Source organism: Apodemus sylvaticus, chromosome 22 (genome assembly GCF_947179515.1).
Source record: "Apodemus sylvaticus chromosome 22, mApoSyl1.1, whole genome shotgun sequence".
NCBI classification, from domain to species: domain Eukaryota; kingdom Metazoa; phylum Chordata; class Mammalia; order Rodentia; family Muridae; genus Apodemus; species Apodemus sylvaticus.
In genome coordinates, this window is record NC_067493.1 from 31,190,914 (window position 1) to 31,218,674 (window position 27,761).

The following is a 27,761-nucleotide window of genomic DNA, read 5'->3' on the forward strand; positions in this document are numbered from 1 at the left end:
CTGAGCCACCTCTCCAGCCTGTGAGTCCCAGTCTTAATCATAGGCATGTGGAGGTAAGAAGACAACAGGAGGAAGTCAGTTCTCTCCTTCTACCATGTAGGGCCCAGGTATCAATCTCAGTCTGCTGGGCTTGGCAACAAGCCAAGCTTTTCATCTTCATTACCATCATCATCACCTAGAGATTCCTGCACCTCAGATTGAACTTGAATTTCTTGTGTTATTGAGGCATAAAAACCAAGATTTCAAGGTTCTCCTTGGTTACATAGTGTCTTAGTTAGGGTTTTACTGCCATGAAAATACACCATGACCAAGGCAACTCTCATAAGGGCAACATCTAATTGGGACTGGCTTTCAGGTTCAGAGATTCAGTCCACTGTCATCAAGGCAGGAACATAGCAGCATCCAGGCAGGCATAGTGCAGGCAGTGCTGAACGTTCTACATCTTCATCTGAAGCCAGCCAGGAGTAGACTGGCTTCCAGGCAGCTAGAATGAGGGTTTAAAGCCCAAGCCCACAGTGATGCACCGACTCCAACAAGGCCACACCTTCAAATAGTGCCACTTACTTGGCAGCACTCCCTTGGCTAGGCATACTCAAACCACCACACAGAGTGAATACAAGTTCATCCTGGGAAGCACGAGAATGAAACCCTGTGTCAAAAAAGCAGAGGGAGTGTGCTACCTTCCCTAGCAACTGCATGTTTGTGGAACAACAGTAACAAAATTTATTGTGCTTTCTAGAGTGTAGTGGCAGGAAAATTCCATTTTCTCGTGTGCTGTGGAGCTCTGTTTATTATAGAAGAGAACTATATGGCTCTTCTGTTATCTTAACTATTAGTGAACTGATAAGTCCTTTCCTTGTGTATTCCTCCTAACCACTATACTCCCCCATGTTAGTGTGCTCACTTTAACACAGTGACCTGTATTTAGGCAGAGGATAAATAACCGGTCAGACATGGTCTACTCTTTGCAAACCTGCTTTTCACCTGGTCAACCTCCCTCAAAGCTCACACTCAGTGTTTCCTCAGGAACGTGACTGACCAGAAACTCCCTTCAGGAGTACCTCCAATCCTGGTCCTACGAGCAGCCCGGGGGAACGTGAGTAACTTGGGTGAGTGAGGCTGGGTCATGATGGGGTGGGGGATGGGCATCAGCTTAGATGGTCTGTGGGTTTGTGAGTGTGGTGTGTGTGTGTGTGTGTGCGCGTGTTCACATGCAGTTAAATATGTGCATTGTTGTATGGGTGGGTTCACTCTCCTGTGCAGAAGTATACGGAGACCAGGCTAATACCAAAATGTTCTCCCCAATTGTTCTCTATCTTCTTTTACTTTAAGTTGTGTTACGCTTTCCAATGCATGTTTTGTGCACTCTGTGTGTATGTGTACAAGAACATATGTGTCATATCAGACACATGGAGATCAGAGGACAACTTGCAGAAGTTAGTACTCTCTTCCTACAGTGAGTCCCAGGAGTTGAACTCAGGTCTTCAGGCTTGGGAGCAGGCTGCTTTACCTGCCGAGCCATCTCACTGGCTCCTATGGTGGATTCCAGTTTTGTTGTTGTTGGCTCCTGCCCCTCCCTCCGTCAAGGCAATGGGTTTCAGTGGTTTGAAAATCGCTAGTAATCAGAGACAAAAAGGTGGATCCTGACAGCGCAAGGGTGTCTGGGTAGTTGGTGTGCAGAGCTCAAGCTTGAAGAAGAGCTAATTCTGCTCCTTCAGGCCACAGTCAGAAAGCAAGGCAGTCAGGTAGGACCCAGGTCCACTGCATATTATTGCCCACAGAGGCTCCAAATGCAGTGTTCGCAAAGTGACCAACCCTGACTAATCAAGCATCCATATTCAGAGGGTCCCAGACTCTCTCTCCCTTGGTTCTCCCTCAAAAACGAAGAAATTGATAGCATTGGTGCCTCCCTCCAAGAAGTAAGAAACCACTGAATTAAGCATGTGCCCAACCCAAAGATGAGACTAAAGGGGGAGGCAGAGAGGATCTACAGGAACCTTCCCAGCAACAGACAGAGCTGGAACCAGGGTAGTCCTTGAGAGTCCACTTGAAAACACACTCTCAGCACTTGGGAGGCAGAGGCAGGCGGATTTCTCAGTTCAAGGCCAGCCTGGTCTACAGAGTGAGTTCCAGGACAACCAGGGCTACACAGAGAAACCCTGTCTCGAAAAAACCAAAAAAAGAAAAAAGAAAAAAGAAAAAAAAAAAAAAAGAAAACACACACATGCACACATGCAAAAAGAATGAAGTCTTTGTAGAAACTCTGCTTAACAACTAAAGGACACTGGGCACAGGGTGGAATTGGAATGTACCAGTTGCTTTAGGCTCTGTCCCTGAATATACCTGATACAGCGCCCCTAGAGGAGGCCAGGTGGGCTCTAGATCCTCAGGCCCAAGGATCCAAGTGTTCAGCCCTGTGACTTGTGTCCACCCTCTTGAAAGCTCTGGGCTGAAGTTCAGCCACCCCAACCCCTAGCATCCTCTAAGTCCCAAATGCACAGTCACTGAGGGAAGTACTTGAGTCGTTTCCACCCATGGGTGACCACTCCTCCCAGGAAAGGATCATCTATGGCCACAGCTGTCAGCCCCAGGATGGAGGAAGGGCTCCAGGCGCCACCTCAACTCTGGAACAGTAAACATTGGGACACATAAAGGTCCTTTTTGGTTTAGGAGACAAAGTCTCTCCCTGAGCCTGGACATTGTTGTTCATCTAAGCTGGCCTGTCATTGAGGCTCTAGGTTCTGCCATCTCTAACTCCCGAAGAGCTGGGGTTCTAGACACACCACATCCTGCTTTTGCACATGTTCTAGGGGACAAACTTAAGTTCTTTCAACTGTACAACCCACTGAGTCATCTCCCCAGTCCTCAGATGGCTTTTATTCCAGAACGTTAGCCTCTGTCCTGTCAGGGAAGTGTGGTACAGTGGTTAGTACCGGGACTGTAACAGCATACTTCCTGGGTTCAAATGCTAGCCCTGTCTTTGACTGTTCTTTTGAAAACCCACTTTATAGGCTGGTGATAGGACGTAACGGCAGAGTACTTGTCTAACTGCACAGGCCCAGAATGCCATCCCTACCACTTCTGGGCCATCATGATTGCTCTTGGTCATGGTAAATTACTTTCTGTATTAGTCAGGGTTTCCTAGTGTAGCCATCAGCGGCCATGGGTGAACTGGGTTTACCTGAAAGAGAGGCTGGGATTTTTTTTAATTGAATATATTTATTCAATAAAATAAATAACATTTATTTATTTTACAAATAAATATGTTTATTTACATAACAAATGTTATTCCCTTTCCTGCTTCCCCCCAAGAAAACCCCAATCCATCCTCCCTCCCCCTCCCTCTATGAAGATGCCCCTCTACCCAATCCACTTCTACCTACCCCCCCCCCTTGATTTCCTCACACTGGGGCATCTATCGAGCCTTCATAGAACCAAGGACCTCTCCTCCCACCAATGCCCGACAAGGCTTTCTTCCACCACAAATGCAGCTGGAATTTGGTGCACCCCTTGGTTAATGGCTTACTCTTTGGAAGCCCTTGGGGGAGGGGGGGTTGATTGGCCAACATTATCATTCTTCCCATGGGCTGCAAACCCCTTCAGCTCCTCCAGTCCTCCCTCCAACTCCTCCCTTGGCAATACTAAAATACTTTTATAAAATGTGACCAAAGTAACTTTCTAGGATTTTAACAAATAAACAAAAACAGGAAAATAAAAAGGATGTAATAGAAACGCCTACCTTGGTACTGGAGCATCAGGGACAGAGCACAGTGTAATTAAATAGGCTGGGGCCCAGCACACACAGAGCCTGGTTGGACCCTGGGACTGCAGAGGTAGGGGTATGATGTAGGAGCACATGCCTATAATCACAGCACTTGGGTGGTGCAGGAGGGAAAATCAGAAGAGGGTTGATGCTCATTCTTAGCTACAAAGAGAGTTCGAGGCTGGCCTGGACTGTGCTAAAAACAAAAGAACTAAAGCAACTTTAGCTTGTTGAGGAAATCAGCTTATTTAGGGTTATTCGTACAAGCTGCTCCCTTCACCACCTACCTCTACCATTACCTTCTGCACACCTATTTTATTTTATTTTATTTTATTTTATTTTATTTTATTTTATTGTTTTATTATTTTACTTTGAGACATGGTTTCATTGTGTAGCTCTGGTTAGCCTGGAACTCAATATATAGATCAGGCTAGCCTGGAACTCACTAACATCTACTTGCCTCTGTTTCCTGAGTGCACAATAAAAGTATTGGTTTCTCGCTGGGCACACACTTTTAATCCCACCACTCAGGAGGCAGAGACAGGCAAATCTGTGTTTGAGACCAGACTGATCTACTGAATGAGTTCCAGTACAGCCAGGGCTACACAGAAAACAAACAAACAAACAAACCTGTCTGAAAACAAAACAACAAACAAACAAACAACGACAAAAAGACCTTTAGTTTCTTTCTATTTTTGTTATTTTAATTATGTGTTTGTGTTATATTCTATATGTGCCTGTGAGCACAGGTGCCTGTGGAAGCCAGGGATTCAGTATTGTCAGAGGCTCTTATAGCTGGCATTATAGGCAAGTTGAGCCACCTGCTGTAGGGGCTGGGAATTGAACTCAGGTCCTCTGCAAAGGGAGTCTTAACTGCTGAGTCATCTCTCCAGCCCCAGGCTCAGTTGACAGATGGGAGGAGGGGAGATCCAACCTTGCCACTTAGCAACAGATATTCACCAGAATATCTGTTCCAGATATCTTTTCCACAGAAACCATCGTATTCTTTTTTTTTTTTTTTAATTACATTTGTGTATTTAGTTGTACATCCTTGGGGGTGGGGCACTTGTGTGGAGCTCAGAGAACAATTCCGTGAGAGCCAGTTCTCTGCTTCCATCATGTAGATCCTGGAGTTTCCTGGAGACTGAACTGAGGTCCTCTGATTTGGTGGCAAGTACTTTTACCAACTGATCCATTTTGGCAGGCCCAAATCATCAGATTCAGATAGATCAGCTAAGATAAAGTCTTGGGGCTGAAGAGATGGCTCAGTGGTTAAGACTACTTGTTGCTTTTGCAGAGGACCTGGGTTCAATTCCCAGCATCCCCATGGTGGTTTATCACCATCTGTAACTCCACTTTCAGAAGATTCATGCAATGCCCTCGTCTGATCACTGCAGACACCAAGTGTGTATGTGGTGCACATATAACCATTCAAGCAAAACACTCATACATGTAACACCAAGTAAGCAAATCTTTTTATTTTTTTAAGACCCAGTATTAGCTGTTTCTACGGTGAAAATTCAGAAACAACTGAAATGTTATGGACAAAAGAAAGAGAAATAAAATGTTGACACATTAATATAATGGAAAACAGTTCTCATGTTAAATGACTCGAACCAGAACTACATATGTCAATGAAAGTAAATCTTAGAACAAGTTGGGGAAACGCAAGTTTTGTGACAGGTAAAAGCGAGACAAACCTGACGCCCTGAACTGACTAGCCAGAGCTGTGTAAAGTAGCCGTGCACAGAGGCCCACATCTGCAGTGCAGAGGAATGGGGCACACAGAGGAGAATCATGGTCTAAGGCTGGTCTTACATTCAAACAAAAACAACGGAAAACACACATACACATGGAAGCTGAACAATGCTCTACTCAATGTTAACTCGGTCAAGGAAGAAATAAAGAAATTAAAGACTTTTTAGAATTTAATGAAAATGAAGGCACATCATTTTCTCATGGGACACAATGAAAGCATGGCTAAGAGGAAAACTCATAGCTCTGAGTGTCTCCAAAGAGAAACTGGGGAGAGCATACACTAGCAGCTTGACAGCACACCTGAAAGCTCTAGAACAAAAAGAAGCAAATACACCCAAGAGGAGTAGATGGCAGGAAATCATCAAACTCAGGGCTGAAATCAACCAAATAGAAACTAAAAAGAACTATACAAAGAATCAACAAAACTAGGAGCTGGTTCTTTGAGAAAAATCAGCAAGATAGATAAAACCTTAGCTGGACTAACCAGAGGGCACAGAGGCAGTACCCAAATTAATAACATTAGAAATGAAAAGGGAGACATAACAACAGAAACTGTGGAAATTCAAAAAATCATCAGCTCCTACTACAGAAGCTTATGCTCCACAAAATTGGAAAATCTGGACGAAATGGGAGACTGGAATTAAGGTGGGGGAGTGAGAGAAGGATGAAGGCAAGACAAGAGTTCTGACCAAGGCTCAAAGTTTAATTGTCAGTCTATGTTTATATAGGGAAAGATCCATGCTTTGTTTTGTAGGACCTCCTTTTGGGGAGACCCCCACTCCATTCTCGGGATAGCATACACCCAAGGAAATGTGAGAGACCGACTTGATGCAAACGCATGAGGTAGTTTATTATCAGAGCTCTGGGCCGACACGTATCTCACACAGGAGACAGTGGAGTCGACCCTGAGGCTCAAAAGTTAGGGGTTTATATAGGAAAAGTCATGGGGGTTGTCAGGGGTGTTGGCACGGTTACACATGATTTGCTGATTCAAACACTGGCGGGGGATTCTGGCATGCAGGCTGGGTTTTTTGGCATATGTGCAGATCGGACCGTCAGCAAAGTAGGAGGGCGGTTTATTTTGTTAGCAGGAAGGTCATTTTAAACTGCATCCAAGGACAGGAGACAGGAGACTCCAGTCCAGATAGTGGAGGACCCATAGGAGTTTTCCCAGGCGTGCCCCTTATCTTTTATGGCCGGTCTGTTTGTGGAATGGCTCAACTACAACCTTGCTTCAAGCTTGTCCCGCATGCCCTGGCTCTAGTCTGCTTGCTGCCTCAACTATGGATTCTGAAAAGTCCCAACTCCATTCATTTCCCCTCTTCTTTTTTTGTTAGGAGTTCTAATCTTAGAACTATAGAATTAAATCTCTGACTTTATATATTTTGGATTGTCCTGCCTTAATCTCTGATATTGTTGGCATAGCATAAGAATCTGTACAGCACTTATATATTCTCTAATAAAAACTATTAACTGGTTAATTACAAAGGTTCCAATTGTAAGCAAAGGGAGTAAAATTACAAAGGGTCTCATCAAAGCAGAAAGCAGGATGGTCAAGAGTACAAGATAAGGGCCTTTTCACCAAGTCTCAAGGTATTTTGCTCAGTGGCGTCTAACATAGACTGATCTCCAACTTGGAAACGGTGTGGGACTTCCAAGTCTCCTCCTGAGTAGGCCTCCCGGAGCTGCTTCTGTGCTCGCTGCCTCACCCACTCGAGCACCTTGAGCCTAGAGAACAAAAGCCTGGAGAGCACAAAGGGTAGGAGAGCTATCTAATCATTAACACCATCTCTGTGGTCAATTTGGTGAGGGTTTTTTCATCAGGGTTTCAGCAACTGTTCCTGAAGCCTTTTTATATAGATCCAATCACCTATCTGGAAGCAGTGAAGAGTCTCTGGCATGCCTGGGACACCTCCTGGGAGGGCCCAGTGGACACCAAAGGAGTTGGGGTATCAAAGAGGATCTCCAGGGGGGTCAGGTTAAAATGGTAGGGGCTAGGTCCGGAGAGATTCAGAACGATTCTAGGTTCAGAAACAAGGGGAGAGGCACCACCCAGCCTGAGCCAGTCTCCAAGGTCAATTTAGTTAAGGTCTCAAATAGGATTTTGTTAACTTTCTCAACCTGTCTTGAGCCCTGGGGACAGTATGTCCAATAATGTTTCCAATTAGTCCCCAATATCTCTGTCAATGTCTGACTTACTTTAGAAACAAAAACAGAACCATTATCTGATCCAATTACCTTGGGCACTCTGAAACTTGGGAAAATTTCTTCTAACCTTGGCAGCTGTTTTCTTCTAGGTCTTTTGTCCTGTTTATTCTTTACTGTATAAGTATTTACTTGCTGGCATATCTTACATTGTTCTATTATCTCTCTAGCCTAAAACCTGAGTCATAAATATATACGTTTGATCCCTTAACTGCCAGGACAAGGTTATTAATCCCCTAAATGAGTCTATCTGCACATTTGGCCTAGTGAGTTTTTGGCTTACTTTCTAGGCAGTGTAGTTCTCCCTTCTTGTGTGCACCTTCTCTTGGCAATAGTTGGTAGGGTAATTAGCAATCTCAGTCTTTTTTAAGTGAGGCTCTTTCTTAATTTTGTTCTATTTCCCAGTGGCTGTCTCTTACAGACCCATAACTAGTATAGGCTCCTGTATATCCATTCCTGGAGCCATTTGCTCTGCCTGGTTATTGCCCATTTAGTCTTTTCCCTTTGGATGTCCTGGGCAGTGAATATTCACAGTGGCTGGCTTCATTGGGACATCTAAGAAGTCCAAGACTTCCTGTTGGTTTCCTCTGATGCAAGCAGTCCTTTTGGCATATATCCCTGTGAATGTGGGCTGTGGCAAAGGCATACCTGTTATCCATATGGCTGTTGATTTTCTTGCTGGTTCTAAGTTCCAAGGTCTTGGTGAGGGCAATGAACTCCACTTTCTGTGTTGACATGTCAGGGGGTAAAGATTCTTTTACCCAGATGACATTTGTATTGTCCACCACAGCAGCACCTGCTTATCTCTGTCCATCATGGAGAAAACTGCTCCTGTCTGTAGCGACTTTCAGCAGGGGTCAGTCTCTCTTTTTGGGTCAGTTAATTGCAGCCCATTGGGCAGGAAGCATATCTTCCCCCCTCCCGTTTTGGAGAGTATGTCTTACTCCAACAGAGAGTAGGAACAGCCTGGGGTGACCCTAAATGAATGGGCTACCCATCCCATCCCTAGGCCCACTGTTCTTCGGGTAGTCCATGAATACATTTCGGTGCCAGTGGCTTCTTGGACACAAGATCTTTTCTTGGAAATAGCGCCATTGGCTTGAAAGACCAAGTGTTGAGCCCCTGTGTCCACCAAGAACTGAGTGGGTTTCTCTTTTATTCCCACAGTTTTCTTGGGTTGGGGAAGGAGGTCAGAAAACCCCATCTCCCCTAGTCATTGTCTCCACCCAGGGCTAACACCTGGGTTTACCATTTGGGTGCACTTTTCTCAAGACCTGGGAATTCCTGCGCCCGGCTTCTATCTCTTAGGGCACACTCTGGCTCAGTGGCCTCTCTCCTTATAGTATGCACACTGGTCCTTTTCTGTCTCCCTTTTCTGCTTTTTCTAACTATTATAGCCAGGATCCTCTGTGGCTTTTTTCTCTGTCATTTTCTTTTTTTCTTTTTTTTTTTCCCCGTTCTTTCTATTTCTCTGTCTCCCTGTCTCAGCAAACTGTACTAAATATTTCTATAGACTTTTTATTTTTAAAGCAAGGAACTGTAGCTGAAGGAGCAAACTAGCTCTTCTATTTGCCTCCAAACTGCTCGTCACGTGTCCCCACTTTTACTAGACTCTATCTTCAAAGACCATCTTCTAAAGGTTCTATCCCTTCACTATGCCCCCTCCACATTCAGAGTCCTTCTCAGCAACCTGTACCAAATCCCTCTAGCCTCTGAAGCTTTTTCCCGATATCTCTATTAGCCCGGTCTGTAAAAGCCATTGTCATAATATAATAGCTTTATAGTCCTTGCCCCGGATTCATAGCATGTATATGGACAGAATGCCTCTATGAGCTGCTCTAGAAAAGCTGCAGGTGACTCATCTGGTCCCTGCTTAACCTTACATACCTTGGTCAAATTTGTGGGCTGCCATGCCCTTGAGACCTGCCAATGGAGTCTGGTGTTGGTCTTTCAGGTGCCTCTTACCCTTTGTCTGAGGGGGTAATCTTCTTGGCTTCCTGTATTACAAATAAAACAGTCTCAAAGAGAGTAATTAGTCTCTTGGGAAATATTCCCTTAGTGAGAGAGCTACCATGGTATCAGGATAGGTGGTCTCAGGTCCTCTCCTGCTCCACTCTGTGGTCCTCTCTAAATATCAATTGAGCATAATTATTATCATTTTGTAAATTATAAACTATTAGATAGACATAACACTTAGTTTATCATCCCTGTCAATTAAACTGAACCTTTTTATCTGTATTATCTTAAAAGACTGTCAGAATTAACACTTAAAAATTAACATTGTAAGAATTGACTCATGTCCTGGCTTAAAGTTTTATGTTACCTGAAAATCATTTATTTAAATCTATATCAGCTTTGTCAGGATTAAACAGCTTGGGCTGTCTGTGAGACTAACAGTCTTCAATACCATCAGAAATCTAAGAGTGACCAATATTAACTAAAAATATATAGAAAGCTTAACATAGCTTTTAAACATCATATTCCATGGATTTTTGACATTTTTGAAAACCAACTATCTATATAAAGTAATATGGACTGTTGTCTGTTAAACTGTCTTTAGCTATTTCTGATTAAAACCTAGAAAACACCCTAACAATAAACCCAGAGCCTTAAATTCTATTTGGCCCTAAACTCACAGGCTTAAACATCTCAGCTCGGTAATAATAACAAAGAACTGGGTGTAAATCCTGTACTTTCAAATTTAGTATTTATACCAATGAAAACCTTGATTTTGTATCAAAATAAAACCTGTATCAAATAAGAACTTATGCCTTAAACTTAATAACAATTATAAAGATTATTATTAAATGAAATTAATTTTATTTTCTCCCCGTTTTAAATCTGACCATTTTTATATTCTCTAGAAAGAACGTTTCTTCAATCTGAACATGGATGTTGATATGAAGCGGAGTGCTATTTTCTGTAATGTAAATCTCAAAACAAGATTTTAGTATCACAAAGACAGGTTTTTTATTTAATATTTTAGAATCTAGTCTTTTGGAGGTCTCTCTTATTTTGACCTCTCTCCCAGAGGAACAATATAACCACAAAGTTTAACATCATATTGATCATAATAATTTAAACAAGTTAAAATAAAAGAAATAAGCCATCTGTACCAACTTAATGTACCATAATACTCGCACCTGCCACATTGAGCTTCTTGTTAAGGCTTATTTTCCAGGGAGTGTCAGAGTCTAAATATTTTGTCTGTCCTTTTGTTCTGAGTTGTTCTGAGTCACATGACCTGATTTTGGCAGGCTTGAGAAAGTTGTTTTTCAGTCAAGGTCAAAATATTATCGTCCTTCTAAGTCCAAGAACACAAAACATAATACAAAACAACACCACATAGACAGACAGCCTGACCTTGCCACAGTCAGGCCTCTTGATTCAAGAACACAGAGCAAGGAAAATCACATAATTTGCTCCCAGAGGGGCCCAGTTTCAGACACCAGGTGCTCCTGCACACACTGCAGGGAGGAAAGCCTTTTTCAGCTCTCCCTAAGGTCCAGCTTCCTCCAGACCCCCTCGGTCTCAACTCTAGCAGCTGAACACACAGCACCAGACAGGCTCTCCGGGCCCCAGAAGCTTGCAAGCAAAACCAAAGCTCTCAGAAAGGCTCCGCCCCCTTCATTCCAGAAAACCACAGTCAGCCCCCCTGACTGTCTCTCACCTTGGAGCTTTCCCCGTACGGTACGGGCCACCAAACGTAGGACTTCCATTTGGGGAGACCCCGACTCCATTCTCAGAATAGTGTACACCCAAGGAAACGTGAGAGACCGACTTGATGCAAACGCATGAGGTAGTTTATTATCAGAGCTCTGGATCGACACGTATCTCACACAGGAGACAGAGGAGTCGACCCTGAGGCTCAAAAGTTAGGGGTTTATATAGGAAAAGTCAGGGGGGTGTCAGGGGGTGTTGGCACGGTTACACATGATTTGCTGGTTCAAACGTTGGCGGGGGATTCTGGCATGCAGGGTAGGTTTTTTTGGCATACGTGCAGATCGGGCCGTCAGCAATGTAGGAGGGCAGTTTATTTTTGTTAGCAGGAAGGTCATTTTAAACTGCATCTAAGGGACAGGAGACAGGAGACTCCAGTCCAGATAGTGTATGAGCCATAGGAGTTTTCCCAGGCATGCCCCTTAACTTTTATGGCCAGTCTGTCTGTGGAATGGCTCAACCACAACCTTGCTACAAGCTTGTCCAGCATGCCCTGGCTCTAGTCTGCTTGCTGCCTCAACTACGGATTCTGAAAAGTCCCAACTCCCTTCAGTTTCAGCCAACTTCTTGTTTCAAAACAAGCTCAGCAGGCAGTCTTGTTTCTGAGGAATACGGTGGATGTGGTAAACAGGAGTCTTCCACCTGTTCTGAAGACTCCACCCACTTGGGCTAGGCTACTGTGGTAAACAAGGTCTCATTAGCCCACTCAAGGCTGGGGGAAGGATACACTCTAGAGTCACAGAACTTATGGGTAGTTTCTATATAGTAAGGGAATCTGTTGATGACTTATAGTCTGTAGTCCAACTCCCAACAATGGTCAGCAGTAGTTGTGAATGGAAGTCCAAGGATCTAGCAATTACACAGTCCCACAAGGCAAGAAGGTAAATCTTCCTTCTTCCAATATGTCGGTCTCCAGCAAACGATGTGGTCCAGATTAAAGGTGTGTGCCAACATGCCTGGATCTGGGACTTGCTTTGTCCCAGATGACCTTGAACTCACAGATCTTCCTGTCTTAGACTTCTGGGATTCATAGCCACTATGCCTCAATATCTCCATGCCGAGATCCAGGTCAGAGTTCATTCCTGATATACTCAAGTTGACAACCGGGAATAGCCACTACACTTACTATTCTAGGTCCTCATTGTCCTCATAAATAAGTGGAGATATGAACAATGCTACCTCCAGAGTGCGTAGATCCACACCTGGAGTCCCTGCACTCTCGAGGTAAAGGCAGGAGAATAAGGAAGACAGGACCATTCTCACTTCCATGGGAAGGTTATGAGGTACATAAGATGTTTTCAAACACACACACACACACACACACACACACACACACACACACACACACACGAACCTCACAGGCTCTATAGAAGAATGCCTGATTGGACTGTCAAGATGGCTCATTGGGAAAAGGAGCTTGCTGCCAAGGCTGATGACTTCAAACCCTGGACATTAAAGGGAAGATCTGCCTCCCAAAGGCTGTCCTCTGGATACCACACATGTAATGTGGGTACCACATGTGTGCTGTGGTACACACACACACACACACACACCCTGGACATACACAGTAAAGGGAAGATCTGCCTCCCAAAGGCTGTCCTCTGGGTACCACATGTGTCCTCTGGATACCACATGTGTGCTGTGGTACACACACACACACACACACACATACACACACACACACACACACACACACACAAATGTGTAAAAAATTAATTTACGAAAATTTGTAAAGAACACTGTCATTTTATAAAATTTCATGTTGTGTGTTTATTTATTTATTTATTTATTTTTGTGTATGTGTGTTTTTAATTTAATCTACTCCATTTTTCTCTCCCCTGTAGCCTTGCCCTCAAGACCCCCATGCCACCCTGGTCACCTGTCTCCAAAACCCTCCGGCTTCTACCACCAAGACAGATGGCACTCAACATTCTGTTCTAGCCGCTCTTTCCCCACTGTGGACAGCATCCGGAACTGCCTGGCTGGCCGCATTGTCTACATGATGGGGGATTCCACACTTCGGCAGTGGTGGGAGTATCTGCGAGACACAGTGCCCTGTGAGTGACCCTGAGGGGAGAGGAGGGGCAGTGGGGACTCCTGATGGAGAGGCCTAAAGTGATGTTAGAGCTAGCCTCCACAGCCAGGGCTACATACTGAAACCCTCCTAAAAATCAAAGGGAGAGAGAGAGAGAGACAGGGGGGGGGGAGCGAGAGAGAGGTCAAAGGAAAGAGGAAAAAAGGAAAGAGAAAAAAAGACAAAAAGACAAACTGTTCTCGGTGGCACAAACGGATGTGGAAGCTGATGAGGTCAGAGTCTTCCTGGCACAATAACTTTGAGACTAGCTTGGGTTTCTTAAGACCTTGTCTCAAAACAAAAACAATGACAAGATAAACATCTGAAAGTCAGTCTCAAGATGATCATTGCCTGTTGTGGGGTAGGGGAGGCTGAGGAGGTAGAGAATAATTTGTGAAGAGAAAATCAGTTTGGTTTTCCCATGTTGCAGTTCAGGCTATGGAGAAACATTAGACAGTGCTCTAAAGAACGCTTAGCATAGAATGAGACTCAGGAAACAGCCAGATGTTAGACAAAAACCCAAGAGAGACATGATTGGATCCCTCACAAGGTAAATATGGTAAAAAAAAAAAAAAAAAAGAAAAAAAAAGATATTTAGAGGCCAGATAAAGATCTCGGTGGGTAAAGCATTTGCTATGCCAGGCAGGAGACCTGAGTTCCAGGGGACCCGAGTCCCATCCCTGGAAGCCACATAGTGAAGGGAGAGAACTGACTCAAAAATTGACCTCTGCATATGCATGTGTTATCAACACACACACACACACACAACACACACACAGTAAACACATGCCCACACTTGTATGCAGATGTCATCAATACACAGCACACACATATGTTATGAACACACAGACTGATACTACAATAAAAAGGAAGGAAGGAAGGAAGGAAGGAAGGAAGGAAGGAAGGAAGGAAGGAAGGAAGGAAGAGGGCAAGGAAGGAAGGAAGGCGAGGAGGGGAGGGAAAGGAAGGGAGGCCAGGGAAGAGGACAAGGGGGAAAACATATTGTAAAATGGGACATGATGTTGCTTGACTGTAATCTCAGCAGGTGAAGGCCGGAAGATCATGAGTCCAGGACCATCCTCAACCAGCATGGGCAGTGAGACCCTTTCTCCCTCCCTCCCTTAAAAATGGCAGAGGGAGAGAAGAAAGGAAAAAGAAGACAGAGGTGTGAATAACAGACAGAAATGTATAGCGTTCAGAGCTGGAGACATGGCTGGAGGATATGAGTGCTTGCAGAGGACCTGAGATTGGGTCCCACCACACACATCAGATGGTTCACAGTCACCTCTTGTAGAGGACAAGAGGTCCTTGTGCACACAGACAAGCCTGGAGAAGCTAGGAAGTGACACAGGCTTGTCACTTCAAAGATGTCTGCCTGCCTTCCCCCCAGAATGCTGGGGAAAGATGCCCTTTACAGCCTGGTGATTGGTCCCTTGCTTTCTGTGCTGTCTCAGGGCCAGGCCAATCCTCACTCCCTCAAGATGTGTGTTTCCCTCAGTCGTTCTCCCTAGACCCTTGTCTCAGGCATTGTTTCTAAGTCAGCAGAGTCCATCTTTAAGGAAGAAGCCATACTGCTTTGTAAAGAGCTGCCATGTGCTCATGTCTTAATGAGGGGCTGAGGTGATTGTCATCAGGACATTCTTTCTCAAAATTGTGTTGTGTTTAATTATGGCTAAAGTAAGTCAGCTGCTGTCAGACTCCAGCAGTTAGGCCCAGCACTTGTTGACTAAGACCAGCTGAATCTTGTTTCCTTCTTACCTCATGGGGATTGTTTCTCTTCTGGCTGTGATGCTTGCAGGGACCCCCACAACTCCAGCTCCAGGGAATTCTACCATCCCCTTGTGGCATCTCTAGACACCTGCCCTCCCTTGCAAATATCCACACAGAGACACACATAAGAATACACATAATTGAGAAATAGAATTATCTGACTGTGGAGTCTCACATCTCCCAGGATCTGGGAGGCAAAGAGATAGGTAGCTCTCTGTGAATTTGAGGCTAGCCTGATCTAATCTATTCCAGGTCAGCAAGGGCTACACAGAGAGAAACTGTGTTACAGACCATGGGTCTGCTGTGGGATAACCAGGGTCCTCTGGTTCAGGAAGGCACAGGTCTGGCTGAGATGACAGACAGAATAAACCATACACACACAGAGGTGGTTTGAAATGAATGTATTTTGGAGCTCTAAGGCAAGGATTTTTATACAGGAAGAGTTGGTATTACCATTTCAAAAGATGTAGCCAGTGAGGCAGGCACAATTATCATAGCCATTTGGTACAAGGAAATGCAACAAAGTTTCTCAAGTAACAGATACAGAAGATCAATTTACAGATGCCATCAAACTTCCTGATTAGAATACAGAGTTACTCATAGTTTACAGCAAACCTTCAAAGAGTTTGAAGTTTCTTATACCACCTAGGTCTTAACAAGTTCTTGTAAGAAATCCTTATCTAACATTTAGCCTTCTATCTTGTGAAACAAAACTTCCTGAGTAAATCAATGCTTTCAGTACCAGAGTGCCAGAGCCATCCTCATACACATACACACAGCCATAAAAACCTGCTTGTGGTTGGAAGGTAGTAATTATGTAAACAACTATGAAGCAAGGCATTGCAATTCTGAAGAGGGGGTTTGGCGGGTCAGTGAGTTGACTTCAAAGACCGGATTATCAGCCAGGCCTTAGGAATCCCAGTAAAGAGAGAAAAGGAGGAAGTCAGGGAAAACTGCTGCTTGAGAACTAAGGGCCCATCTTAAATAGCCAGAAAGTAAGAGAGTACAGTAAATTGCCAGGTGAGATTATCAGCTTCCACAGCTTCCAAAGAGTTCCGTTATTCCCAGGAGGCATTTCTTTTCCGCCTATGTCTGTAAAATATCATTTTTACAGACATCACTGGGCCACCGCGGCAAAACTGTCTTTTAAAAAATAAGGTGAAAACTTATGTAGGTGGTGTATACCTGTGATCCCAGCAAAGGAAAGCAGAGAGAGAAGGGACAGGAGCTTAAGATAATCTTTAGTATACATGATTGTGAGACCAGCTTGGGCTACCACATGAGAGCCTGTCTCGAAAAATACTTTGTTTTTGAAACACAGTGTAGTGCTGCACAGCTTTAATACCAAAAAGGGAAACAGAGGCAAGCAGATGCATGACTTTGACGACAGCCTGGTTTGTATAGTGAGTTTCAAGCCAGCCAGGGCTACATGGTAAGACCTGTGTCAAGAAACAAGCAAATAAACAAACAAACATATGATTGTAAAAGGGAATGTTTCAGAGTCCTGTGTTAATTCATTATTAAAAATTTTTATTACATTTATTTATTTATCTGTGTGTGTGTGCTCAGGGTCACATACTATCATGTGCAAGAAGTTAAAAGGACCATGTGCAAGAGCTGATTCTTCTACCATATGAATCGCAGGGGATCAAATTCAAGTTATGAGTGCTGGCAGCAAGAGCCCTTCCTGCCTGAGCCATCCTGCTTGGTTCCCTAAGTTAAAACCTTCTCTCTCCTCCTCCCAACAGCCCTGAAGCCAGTTGATCTACATGTCACTTATCAGGCAGGTCCCCTGATGGCCGTGGAGACAACTCAGGGGACAGTGCTGCACTGGAGGGCCCACAGCTGGCCCCTGCGTTCTCGCCACACCCCAGTGGCCTCCCTGCACTCTGTGGCCAGAGAACTACACGGCCTGGCTGGGGGACCCTACACAGTGGTGGTGCTGGGCATGGGAGCCCACTTTACCACATTCCCTCCCTCCATCTTTGCACGAAGACTGGCAGGGATCCGGGCAGCTGTAAAGGCCCTGCTGGACCGGGAACCCAGAACTCTGGTTGTCATCAAACTGGCCAATACTGGCTACAAATCTGTGTATGGCAGTGACTGGATCACACTGCAGGTGAACCGCTTGCTCCGCGCCGCCTTCGCTGGTCTCCGAGTGGCCTTTGTGGATGCGTGGGAAATGACCTCCAGCCTGGATGTACCAGACAGCATCCACCCAAAGGAGCTTATTGTTCGTAATGAAGTGGAATTATTTCTGTCCTTCATCTGTCCCACCTGAGTGCTCCTGAGGGATCTGAGGCTGAATGGATGGATGGAGAGCCTGAGTGTGGCCACCAAAAAAAATGGACTCCCAATGACAGAAGGCTGAAGCTATCAATGGCTGCCCAACTATGACACTTTGGTTCCATATTTTATACTATTCTCTATGTACAACAGGGAGAATATAGTTTTATACAAAGGAGGCCATGTTTTGCATAGTTTTCTCTTTTTGAATGTAAGGGGTTGTGTGTAGGATATGTACACATATATGTACAGATGCTCTCCATGTGTGCCCAAGAGGAAGGAGATGGCTCTCCTGTGACACAAAAAGACTTCTTGTTACTGTCATGTGACCAATGAAGCTGTAAGTTGTTGTGGTAAGTATCCAACGCAAAATAGCCGGGCTAAAGAAATGACAACTCAAGTAATTGGAATATGAGTTACATACCTAGCTTGGGAAGATCCGCCATTAGACTACTCTACTTCCATCTATGATGTCCCATGTGACTTGCGGTTTCTCTGAGCCATGTGCCTCTCTCCACTCTCCTTCCACCTCCTCCTCCCTAGATCCTGTCTCCTCCTCCATAGATCCTGTCTCCTCCTCCATAGATCCTGTCTCCTCCTCCATAGATCCTGTCTCCTCCTCCATAGATCCTCTCTCCTCCTCCATAGATCCTCTCTCCTCCTCTATTGATCCTCTCTCCTCCTCTAGTGATCCTCTCTACTCCTCCATAGATCCCCTCTCCTCCTCCATAGATCCTCCCTCCTCCTCCATAGATCCTCTCTCCTCCTCCATAGATCCTCTCTCCTCCTCCATAGATCCTCTGTCCTCCTCCATAGATCCTCTCTCCTCCTCCATAGATCCTCTGTCCTCCTCCATAGATCCTCTGTCCTCCTCTATTGATCCTCTCTCATCCTCTAGTGATCCTCTCTCCTCCTCCATAGATCCTCTCCCCTCCTCCATAGATCCTCTCTCCTCCTCCATAGATCCTCTCTCCTCCTCCCTCCTCCTCCATAGATCCTCTCTCCTCCTCCCTCCTCCTCCATAGATCCTCTCTCCTCCTCCCTCCTCCTCCATAGATCCTCTCTCCTCCCCTCCCTTCTCCCCCCAAAACTTTTCAGCCCCACCTTCCCACCTACTACCCAATCACAGGCTCTAGCTTTTATTTGAAAAGTTAAGTGGGGAGCAGGTTCAAAAGGCAACTGTATATGTGATTAACTCCTCCTCTGCAGCCCCTCCCAGGAGTGGAATTAGCATCAAAATACAAGACCAGGGCTGTCCACACCACTTCCCCCTTTCTGTCCAAGACTCTTTTATCTTAGACATAAAATGAGCACAACGATTACCATTTTGTAATTTATAAAGTACTGGATAGATCTCACACCCAGTTCATCATTTGATATCAATTAAATAGGACCTCTCTCATCTATCCTAACTTAAAAGACATAACTCTACCCCCGACTCACATCCTGGCTTTAGATTGTAAGCCATCTGAAAACCATCCTCTCAAATCTATACCATCTTTTTCAATGCTAAACAGCTTGGGCTAGCTATGAGACTACCACCCTTCAATCCCATCAGAAATTCAAGAGTTACTAATATTACCTGAAAGTATGAGAAGCACAAAATACAGCTTCTAAAATGTAGCCAACCTATAGAGACCGCTGATCACCTAGACAGGCCCTATACACCAAAACCTTGGAGCATTAGACTTCAGCCTTCTGGCTCAGGAACATCTGACAGACCTTTGTAGTGCAGAATTTTGAAGGACTGATTACCCTGTATTGGCAGAGATGATCAGTCTTCCACATTGTGTGTCCTTTTTTGGACAGTATTTTGTCTGTAGATGAAGTGTGTCAATTCTTGCCTAGTAGCCGCCTTGCCACAACTGGAGCAACGCCACTGATGCTCAATTTCTTCTTTAAATCCAAGAAAGGGGTGCTGTCGGGAGCAGACAGGTCTCCAGTCAAAAGATCTTTAATAAAGAAATGTCCATAAACATCATATTCTGTGGACTTCTGATGTCTTTGAAGACCATCTATCTACCCAAAGCATCTCTGAATTGTTAAGCCTTGACTACTCTCTGTCATTTCTAATTGAAATATTGCAGAAACACCCTTTAAATTAACTCGCAACCATGAGTTTGCTCTCTGGCCCTTAATCTAAAAACAGTTTATAATAGCAGTTATAGAAGGACTGGGTCTAAGCCTTGTATTCTTTTGTTGTTGTTGTTTTTTGTTTTTGTTTTTGTTTTTGTTTTTCTGAGACAGGGTTTCTCTGTGTAGCCCTGGCTGTCCTGGAACTCACTCTGAAGACCAGGCTGGCCCTGAACTCAGAAATTCACCTGCCTCTGCCTCCCAAGTGCTGGGATTAAAGGCATGTGCCACCACTGTCTGGCTAAGCCTTGTATTCTTAAATACATTATATAGGCACAATGACTATATGAGAGTAACATTATTAATCCCAATTTTATATCAATAAGAAATTCATACTAATGAATACCTTAAATTTATATCAAATAAATTCTGTACCGATATAAGAGATTATAATTTAATGTTGTATCAAGTATAAAAATTTCTACCAATATAAGATGTAACGTTTTGCTTAAGAGTATATTTGCTAACCTGTCCCTCTTTGCCTATTTCTATAATTTTTTTTCCTTGGTTTTTTTGGATTAGGTTTTTGGGAAACAGGGTTTGTCTGTGTAGCTCTGTCTGTCCTGGAACTTACTCTGTAGACCAGGCTGACCTGAAACTCAAAAATCCACCTGCCTCTGCCTCCCAGAGTGCTGGGATTACAGGCCTGTGCCACCACTGCCCGGCTATTTCTATAATTTCTATGATGTTACTATATACCCCCTTTCTTTTCTGCCCCCTTCCCTTTTACCTAAGAAGGAAGGATAGAGAAGAGGAAAGGAAAGGTAGAATTCCTGAGTTTAAGCTCTCTAGTTCCCTCCGTGTCCAAAGCTACATGTGTAAAGTATCCCTTAAATGACAACATATCTATGATTCCTAAGATAACCAGAACCATCCACTCCAGCATAAGGGGCCAGGATGATGATCTTCTTTTGTCTGCTTCCAGCTGAATTGGGGCAAAGAATTCCCATCTGGAGGCCAAAGGGAAATGCGAAAATTGACTTTGTCAAAGGAACGTTAGCTGGCATCATTTGCCTTCTGGTCACTATGTGCTGAGAAAGTTCATTGCTTAGCTGACATCCTGACCATGACAGTCTGAAAGGCTGGACAGGCAAGCAAGCTAGCTGTTCTGGAAAAGTTCTGGAAGCAAGTCTTTAAAAGCAGCAGCTTTGATGTAGTTGAAGTAGAGTTAAACGAGAAGCTGGAATGGAAGGTCCCAGAATCTCAGGATCCCAGAGTGTGAATCTTTTCAGGGCTGTCTTTCTCTTCTTTTATTCTGCAGTATATATAACTTAAAAGCAACATGTAGTTCTGTAAAGACATTCACATGGAGAGTGCAGGGTGCACAGTTTGGTCAATGAAGATCAATAAAGAAAGACAACTGCCTTTCCTCGGGTTAGTTTGATCACATAGTCAACCTGCAATGTAACATCGCATTCTTGCCCTCATAAAGGACAGGTTGTAATAACGAGTTATGAGACATTTATACCCAATAAGTGTTATTAGGTGCATATAGACATTTTATTTCCAGCCAGTTCCAGAGCTCTCTCCATATACAGACACATAAGCATCACCACATCTACATCACCTATTTTGTTGATTGTGTTAGTCTCCCTTTTCTTCTCTGTTGCCAAGGTCTTCAGGAGGTCTCCCTTTGTCATGTCTGATTTTTATCAACTTGGAAGGAACCCACAACTTTTCCTGTGGAAATATAGGCATAACCCCTCCCCCAGCGTAACACATTTCCCATTCTCCATTCTGATGTTAGAATATCCTTAATGTCATGGCTGGGGGATAAGAGTGCTTGCAGAGGACCTGAGTTCGTTTCCCATCACACACATCAGATGGTTCACAGCCACCTCTTGTAGAGGGCAAGAGGTCCTTGTGTACACAGACAAGCCTGGAGAAGCCAAGAAGTGACACAGGCTTGTCACTTAGATGTCTGCCTGTCTTCCTCCCAGAATGCTCAGAAGGATGCCCTTTACAGCCTGGTGATTGGTCCCTTGCTTTCTGTGCTGTCTCGGGGCCAGTCCAGTCCTCACTCCCTCAAGATGTGTGTTTCCCCCAGTCATTCTCCCTAGACCCTTGTCTCAGGCATTGTTTCTAAGTCAGCAGAGTCCATCTTTAAGAAAGAAGCCATATTGCTCTGTAAAGAGCTTCCGTGTGCTCATGTCTTAATTAGGAGCTGAGGTGATTGTCATCAGGACATTCTTTCTCAAAATTGTGTTGTGTTTAATTATGGCTAAAGTAAGTCATCTGCTGTCAGACTCCAGCAGTTAGGCCCAGCACTTGTTGACTAAGACCAGCTGAAACTCGTTTCCTTCCTACCTCACCTGGATTGTTTCTCTTCTGCTAGTTATAGGGACCCCCACAACCTATAACTTCATCTCCAAAGAATTCCACCATCCCCTGAATGGCATCTCCAGACACTTGTCCTCACTTGCAAATATCCACACAGAGACACACATAAGAATACACATAATTGAGAAATAAAAATAGCTGAGTGTCATGTTTCACATCTCCCATGATCTGGGAGGTAAAGAAGGCAGGTAGTTCTCTGTGAATTTGAGGTTAGCCATATTTAATCTGCTCCAGGTCACCCAGGGCTACACAGATAGAAACTGTCTTAAAAACAATAAGGTGAGGTTTGTGCCCAGAGTTGAACCTGTGCCACAGCAATCAGAGCTGATCCTGTGCCACAGAGCACCATACCCCAATACAGTCAGGAGAGAGCTAGCCTCCCAGGAGTGTGGACAAACCTGTGAACACAAGTAAGACCACTACTTCTGCTCAGAGTGACCTGCCTCAAACCCTCAGGACACAGGAACTGTGGAGCTGACTGGGACAGGAGCCTTCTGGTTTCCCTTTGTTCCGGAGCTGATCCTGTGCCACAGGACCCACCACTGACCCTGTGCTCTCCATACCCAAAGTCCTCCTGGGGAGAACTGGTCTCCCAGGAATATTGACACAGAGGCCTGCAGGAGGGACTAGCCACAATCAGAAACAGCAAGACCTGATAACACCAGAGATAACCAGGTGAGGAGAGGCAAGGACAAGAACATAAGCAACATAAACCAAGGCTACTTGGCGTCATCAGAACCCAGTTCTCCCACCACAGAGAGCCCTGGACACCCCAACCCACCAGAAAAGAAAGATTGATTTAAAATCACTTCTCATGATGATGATAGAGGACATAAATAACTCCCTTAAAGTAATACAGGAGAACACAAGTAAATAGATAGAAGCCCTTAAAGAAGAAACACAAAAATTCCTTAAAGAATTATGGGAAACCACAAATAAAGAATAAAAGAATTAAACAAAACAATCCAGAATCTAAAAATGGAAACAGAATCAATAAAGAAATCACAAAGGGAGACAACCCTAGAGATAGAAAACCTAGGAAAGAGATCAGGAGTCATAGAGGGAAGCATCACCAACAGAATACAAGAGATAGAAGAGAGAATCTCAGGTGCAGAAGATACCATTGAAAACACTGAGGCAACAGTCAAAGAAAATGCAAAATGCAAAAAGCTTGTAACCCAAAATATGAAGGAAATCCAGGACACAATGAGAAGACCAAACCTAAGGATTATAGGTATAGAAGAGAGTGAAGATCCCCAACTTAAAGGGCCAGTAAATATCTTCAACAAAATTATAGAAGAAAACTTCCCACACATAAAGCAAGAGATGCCCATAAACATCCAAGAAGCCTACAGAACTCAAAATAGACTGGGCCAGAAAAGAAATTCTTCCTGTCATATATTAGTCAAAATACCAAATACACAAAACAGAGAATATTATAAACCGCAAGGGACAAAGGTCAAATAACATATAAAGGCAGACCTATCAGAATTACACCAGAATTCTCACCAGAAACTATGAAAGCTAGAAGATCCTGGGCAGATATAATACAGACCTTAAGAGAACAGAAATGCCAGCCCAGACCACTATAGCAAAACTCAATTACCATAGATGGAGAAACCAAGATATTCCATGACAAACCAAATTTACACAGTATCTTTCCACAAATCCAGCCATACAAAGGTCAATACATGGAAAATTCCAACACAAGGAGGGAGTCTACACCCTAGAAAAAGCAAGAAAGTAATCTTTCAACAAAACCAAAAGAAGATAGCCACACAAATATTAAAATAACATCAAAAATACCAGGAAGCAACAATCACTATTCCTTAATATCTTTTGACATTAATGGACTTAGTTCCCCAATAAAAAGAAATAGACTAACAAACTGGATATGTAAACAGGACCCAGCATTTTCATGCATGGAGGAAATGCACCTTAGTGACAAAGGCAAACACTACCTCAGAATAAAGAGCTGGGAAACAATTTTCTAAGCAAATGGTCCCAAGAAACAAGCTGGAGTAGCCATTCTAATATCAGATAAAATCGACTTTCAACCAAAAGTAATAAAAAAAAAAAAGGATAAGGATGGACACTTCATTGTCATCAAAGGAAAAAAAATCTACCAAGAATAACTGTTAATTCTGAACATCTATGCTCCAACTGCAATGGCACCCACACTCATAAAGGAAACTTTACTAAAGGTCAAAGCACACATCGTACCTCACAGCATAGTAGTGGGAGACGTCAACACCCCACTTTCATCAATATACAGATCTTGGAAACACAAACTAAACAGAGGCACAGTGAAACTAACAGAAGTTATGGACCAAATGGATTTAACAGATAGCTATAGAACATTTCATCCTAAATCAAAAGAATATACCTTCTTCTCAGTATCTCATGGTACCTTTTCTAAAATGGACCATATAGTCGGTCATAAAACAGAACTCAACAGATACAAGATGATTGAAATAATCCCATGCATCTTATCACTACTGATTAAGGCTGGTCTTCAATAGCAACAAAAACAACAGAAAGCCCACATTCACATGGAAGCTGAACAAAGCTCTACTCAATGACACCTTGGTCAAGGAAAAAATAAAGAAATTAATGGCTTTTTAGAATTTAATGAAAATAAAGGCACAACATACCCAAGCATATGGGACATAAAAAAGCAGTGTTAAGAGGACAACTCATAACTCTGAGTGCTTCCAAAAAGAAACTGGAGAGAGTACAATAGCAGCTTAACAGCACACCTGAAATCCCTAGAACAAAGAGAAGCAAATACACCCAAGAGGAACAGACAGCAGGAAATAATCAGGGCTCAAATCAACCAAGTAGAAACAAAAAGAACTATACAAAGAATCAACAAAACCAGGATATGGTTCTTTGAGAAAATCATCAAGATGGATAAACCCCTAGCCAGACTAACCAGAGGGCACAGAGACAGTATCCAAATTAACAAAATCAGAAATGAAAAGGGAGATGTAACAATAGAAACCAAGGAAATTGAGAAAATCATCAGACCCTAATTCAAAAACCTATATCCAACAAAACTGGAAAATCTGGATGAAATAAACAATTTTCTAGACAGATTCCAAATACCAATGTTAAATTAGGATCAGATAAACCATATAAACAGTCCCATAACCCCTAAAGAAATAGAAGCAGTCATTAAAAGTTTCCCAACCAACAACAGCCCAGGACCACATGGGTTTAGTGCAGCATTCAATCAGACCTTCAAAGAAGACCTGATACCAATACTCTTCAAACTATTCCACAAAACTGAAACAGAAGGAACACTACCCAATTCGTTCTATGAAGCCACAGTTATGCTGATACCAAAACCTCACAAAGACCTAACAAAGAAAGAGAACTTTAGACCAATTTCCCTTATGAATATCAATGCAAAAATACTCAGTAAAATTCTTGTTAACCGAATCCCAAAACACATCAAAATGATCATCCACCGTGACCAAGTAGGCTTCATCCCAGAGATTCAGGGATGGTTCAATATACAGGAAATCCATCAATGCAATCTACTACATAAACAAACTGAAAGAAAAAAACCCCACATGATTATTTCATATGTGCTGAAAAAGCACTTGACAAAATTCAATATCACTTCATGATAAAAGTCTTGGAAAGAACAGGAATTCAAGGCCCATACCTAAACATAGCAAAGGCATTATACAGCAAACCAGTAGCCAACATCAAACTAAATGGAGAGAAACTTGAAGCAATCCCACCAAATCAGGAACTAGCCAAGGCTGCCCTCTCTCTGTATCAATTCAATATAGTACTTGAAGTTCTATCTAGAGCAATTAGACAACAAAAGGAGGTCAACGGGATATAAATTTGAAAGGAAGAAATCAAAATATTACTATTTGCAAATGATATGATAGTATACTTAAATGACCCCAAAAACTCCACCAGATAACTCCTCCAGCTGATAAACAACTTCAACAAACTGCCTGGATATAAAATTAACTCAAACAAATCAGTAGCCTTCTTATACTCAAAGGATAATCAGGCTGAGAAAAAAATTGGGGAAATAACACTCTTCACAATAATCACAAATAATATAAAATATCTTGGTGTGACTCTAGCCAAACAAGTGAAAGATCTGTAGGAAAAGGACTTCAAGTCTCTGAAGAAAGAAATCGAAGACCTCAGAAGATGTAAAGATCTCCCTTGATCATGGATTGGCAGGATTAATATAGTAAAATTGACCATCTTGCCAAAAGCAATCTACAGATTCAATGCAGTCCCCATCAAAATCCCAACTCAGTTCTTTTTTTTTAAACACTTTTTAAAATTTATTGGTATATTTATTTACATTTCAAATGATTTCCCCTTTTCTGGACCTCCACTTCCCGAAAGTCCCATCAGTCCCCTTCCCTCCCCCTGTTTTCCCACCCACTTCCCTGTTCTGATTTTGCTCTATACTGCTTCACTGAGTCTTTCCACAACAAGGGGCCACTCCTCCATTCTTCTTGTACCTCATTTGATGTGTGGATTATGTTTTGAGTATTCCAGTTTTCTAGGTTAATATCCACTTATTAGTGAGTGCATACCATGATTCATCTTTTGAGTCTGGGTTACCTCACTTAGTATGATGTTCTCCAGCTCCATCCATTTGCCTAAGAATTTCATGAATTCATTGTTTCTAATGGCTGAATAGTACTCCATTGTGTATATATACCACATTTTTTGCATCCACTCTTCTGTTGAGGGATACCTGGGTTCTTTCCAACTTCTGGCAATTATAAATAGGGCTGTTATGAACATAGTAGAACATGTGTCCTTATTACATGCTGGGGAATCTTTTGGGTATATGCCCAGGAGTGGTATAGCAGGATCTTCTGGAAGTGAGGTGCCCAGTTTTCGGAGGAACCACCAGACTGATTTCCAGAGTGGTTGTACCAATTTGCAACCCCACCAGCAGTGGAGGAGTGTTCCTCTTTCTCCACATCCTCGCCAACACCTGCTGTCTCCTGAATTTTTAATCTTAGCCATTCTGACTGGTGTAAGGTGAAATCTCAGGGTTGTTTTGATTTGCATTTCCCTAATGACTAATGAAGTTGAGCATTTTTTAAGATGTTTCTCCACCATCTGAAGTTCTTCAGGTGAGAATTCTGACCTCAAGCAATACTACAGAGCAATCGTGTTAAAAACTGCATGGTATTGGTACAGTGACAGGCAGGCAGCTCAATGGAACAGGATCAAAGATCCAGAAATGAACCCACACACCTATGGCCACTTGATCCTCGACAAAGGGGCTGAAAACATCCAATGGAAAAAAGATAGCCTTTTCAACAAATGGTGCTGGTTCAACTGGAGGTCAGCATGCAGAAGAATGCAAATTGATCCATCCTTTTCTCCTTGTACTAAGCTCAAATCCAGATGGATCAAGGACCTCCACATAAAGCCAGACACTCTGAAGTTAATAGAAAAGAAACTGGGGAAGACCCTTGAGGACATCGGTACAGGGAGAAAGTTTCTGAACGGAACACCAATAGCATATGCTCTAAGATCAAGAATTGACAAATGGGACCTCATAAAATTACAAAGTTTCTGTAAGGCAAAGGACACCATCAAAAGGACAAATCGGCAACCAACAAATTGGGAAAAGATCTTCACCAATCCTACATCAGATAGAGGGCTAATATCCAATATATATAAAGAACTCAAGAAGTTAGACTCCAG

The 27,761-nt window shown here is 43.3% G+C and overlaps 1 protein-coding gene and 2 long non-coding RNA genes across 5 annotated transcripts in view; 1 reads left to right on the forward strand and 2 right to left on the reverse strand.

The window, feature by feature from the left end:
* The window catches only part of LOC127672852 (uncharacterized), a 61,414-nt gene that overhangs the window by 28,166 nt on the left and 5,487 nt on the right, over positions 1 to 27,761 (reverse strand). The window contains exon 2 of the long non-coding RNA XR_007975032.1: positions 17,478 to 17,567. This is a non-coding gene — a long non-coding RNA (uncharacterized LOC127672852). The remainder of the gene's footprint in view (positions 1 to 17,477; positions 17,568 to 27,761) is intronic.
* The window catches only part of LOC127672851 (NXPE family member 3-like), a 73,763-nt gene that overhangs the window by 17,827 nt on the left and 28,175 nt on the right, over positions 1 to 27,761 (forward strand). For 2 of the 3 annotated variants that reach the window (XM_052168248.1, XM_052168249.1), the window contains 3 exons: positions 1,027 to 1,109; positions 13,291 to 13,503; positions 17,039 to 18,555. The exons of the other annotated variant lie outside the window; for it this stretch is intronic. In XM_052168248.1, the coding sequence (XP_052024208.1) occupies positions 1,027 to 1,109; positions 13,291 to 13,503; positions 17,039 to 17,571 (829 nt within the window). In that variant the 3' untranslated portion in view covers positions 17,572 to 18,555. Of the gene's footprint in view, positions 1 to 1,026; positions 1,110 to 13,290; positions 13,504 to 17,038; positions 18,556 to 27,761 lie in introns of those variants that run through there. 3 annotated transcript variants of the gene reach the window in all.
* On the reverse strand, positions 6,099 to 11,045 carry LOC127672853 (uncharacterized). Its single transcript, XR_007975033.1, has 4 exons — positions 10,870 to 11,045; positions 9,614 to 9,723; positions 8,375 to 8,451; positions 6,099 to 7,249 (listed from the first exon to the last, which is right to left on the reverse strand). It is a non-coding gene; the product is annotated as an uncharacterized LOC127672853 (long non-coding RNA).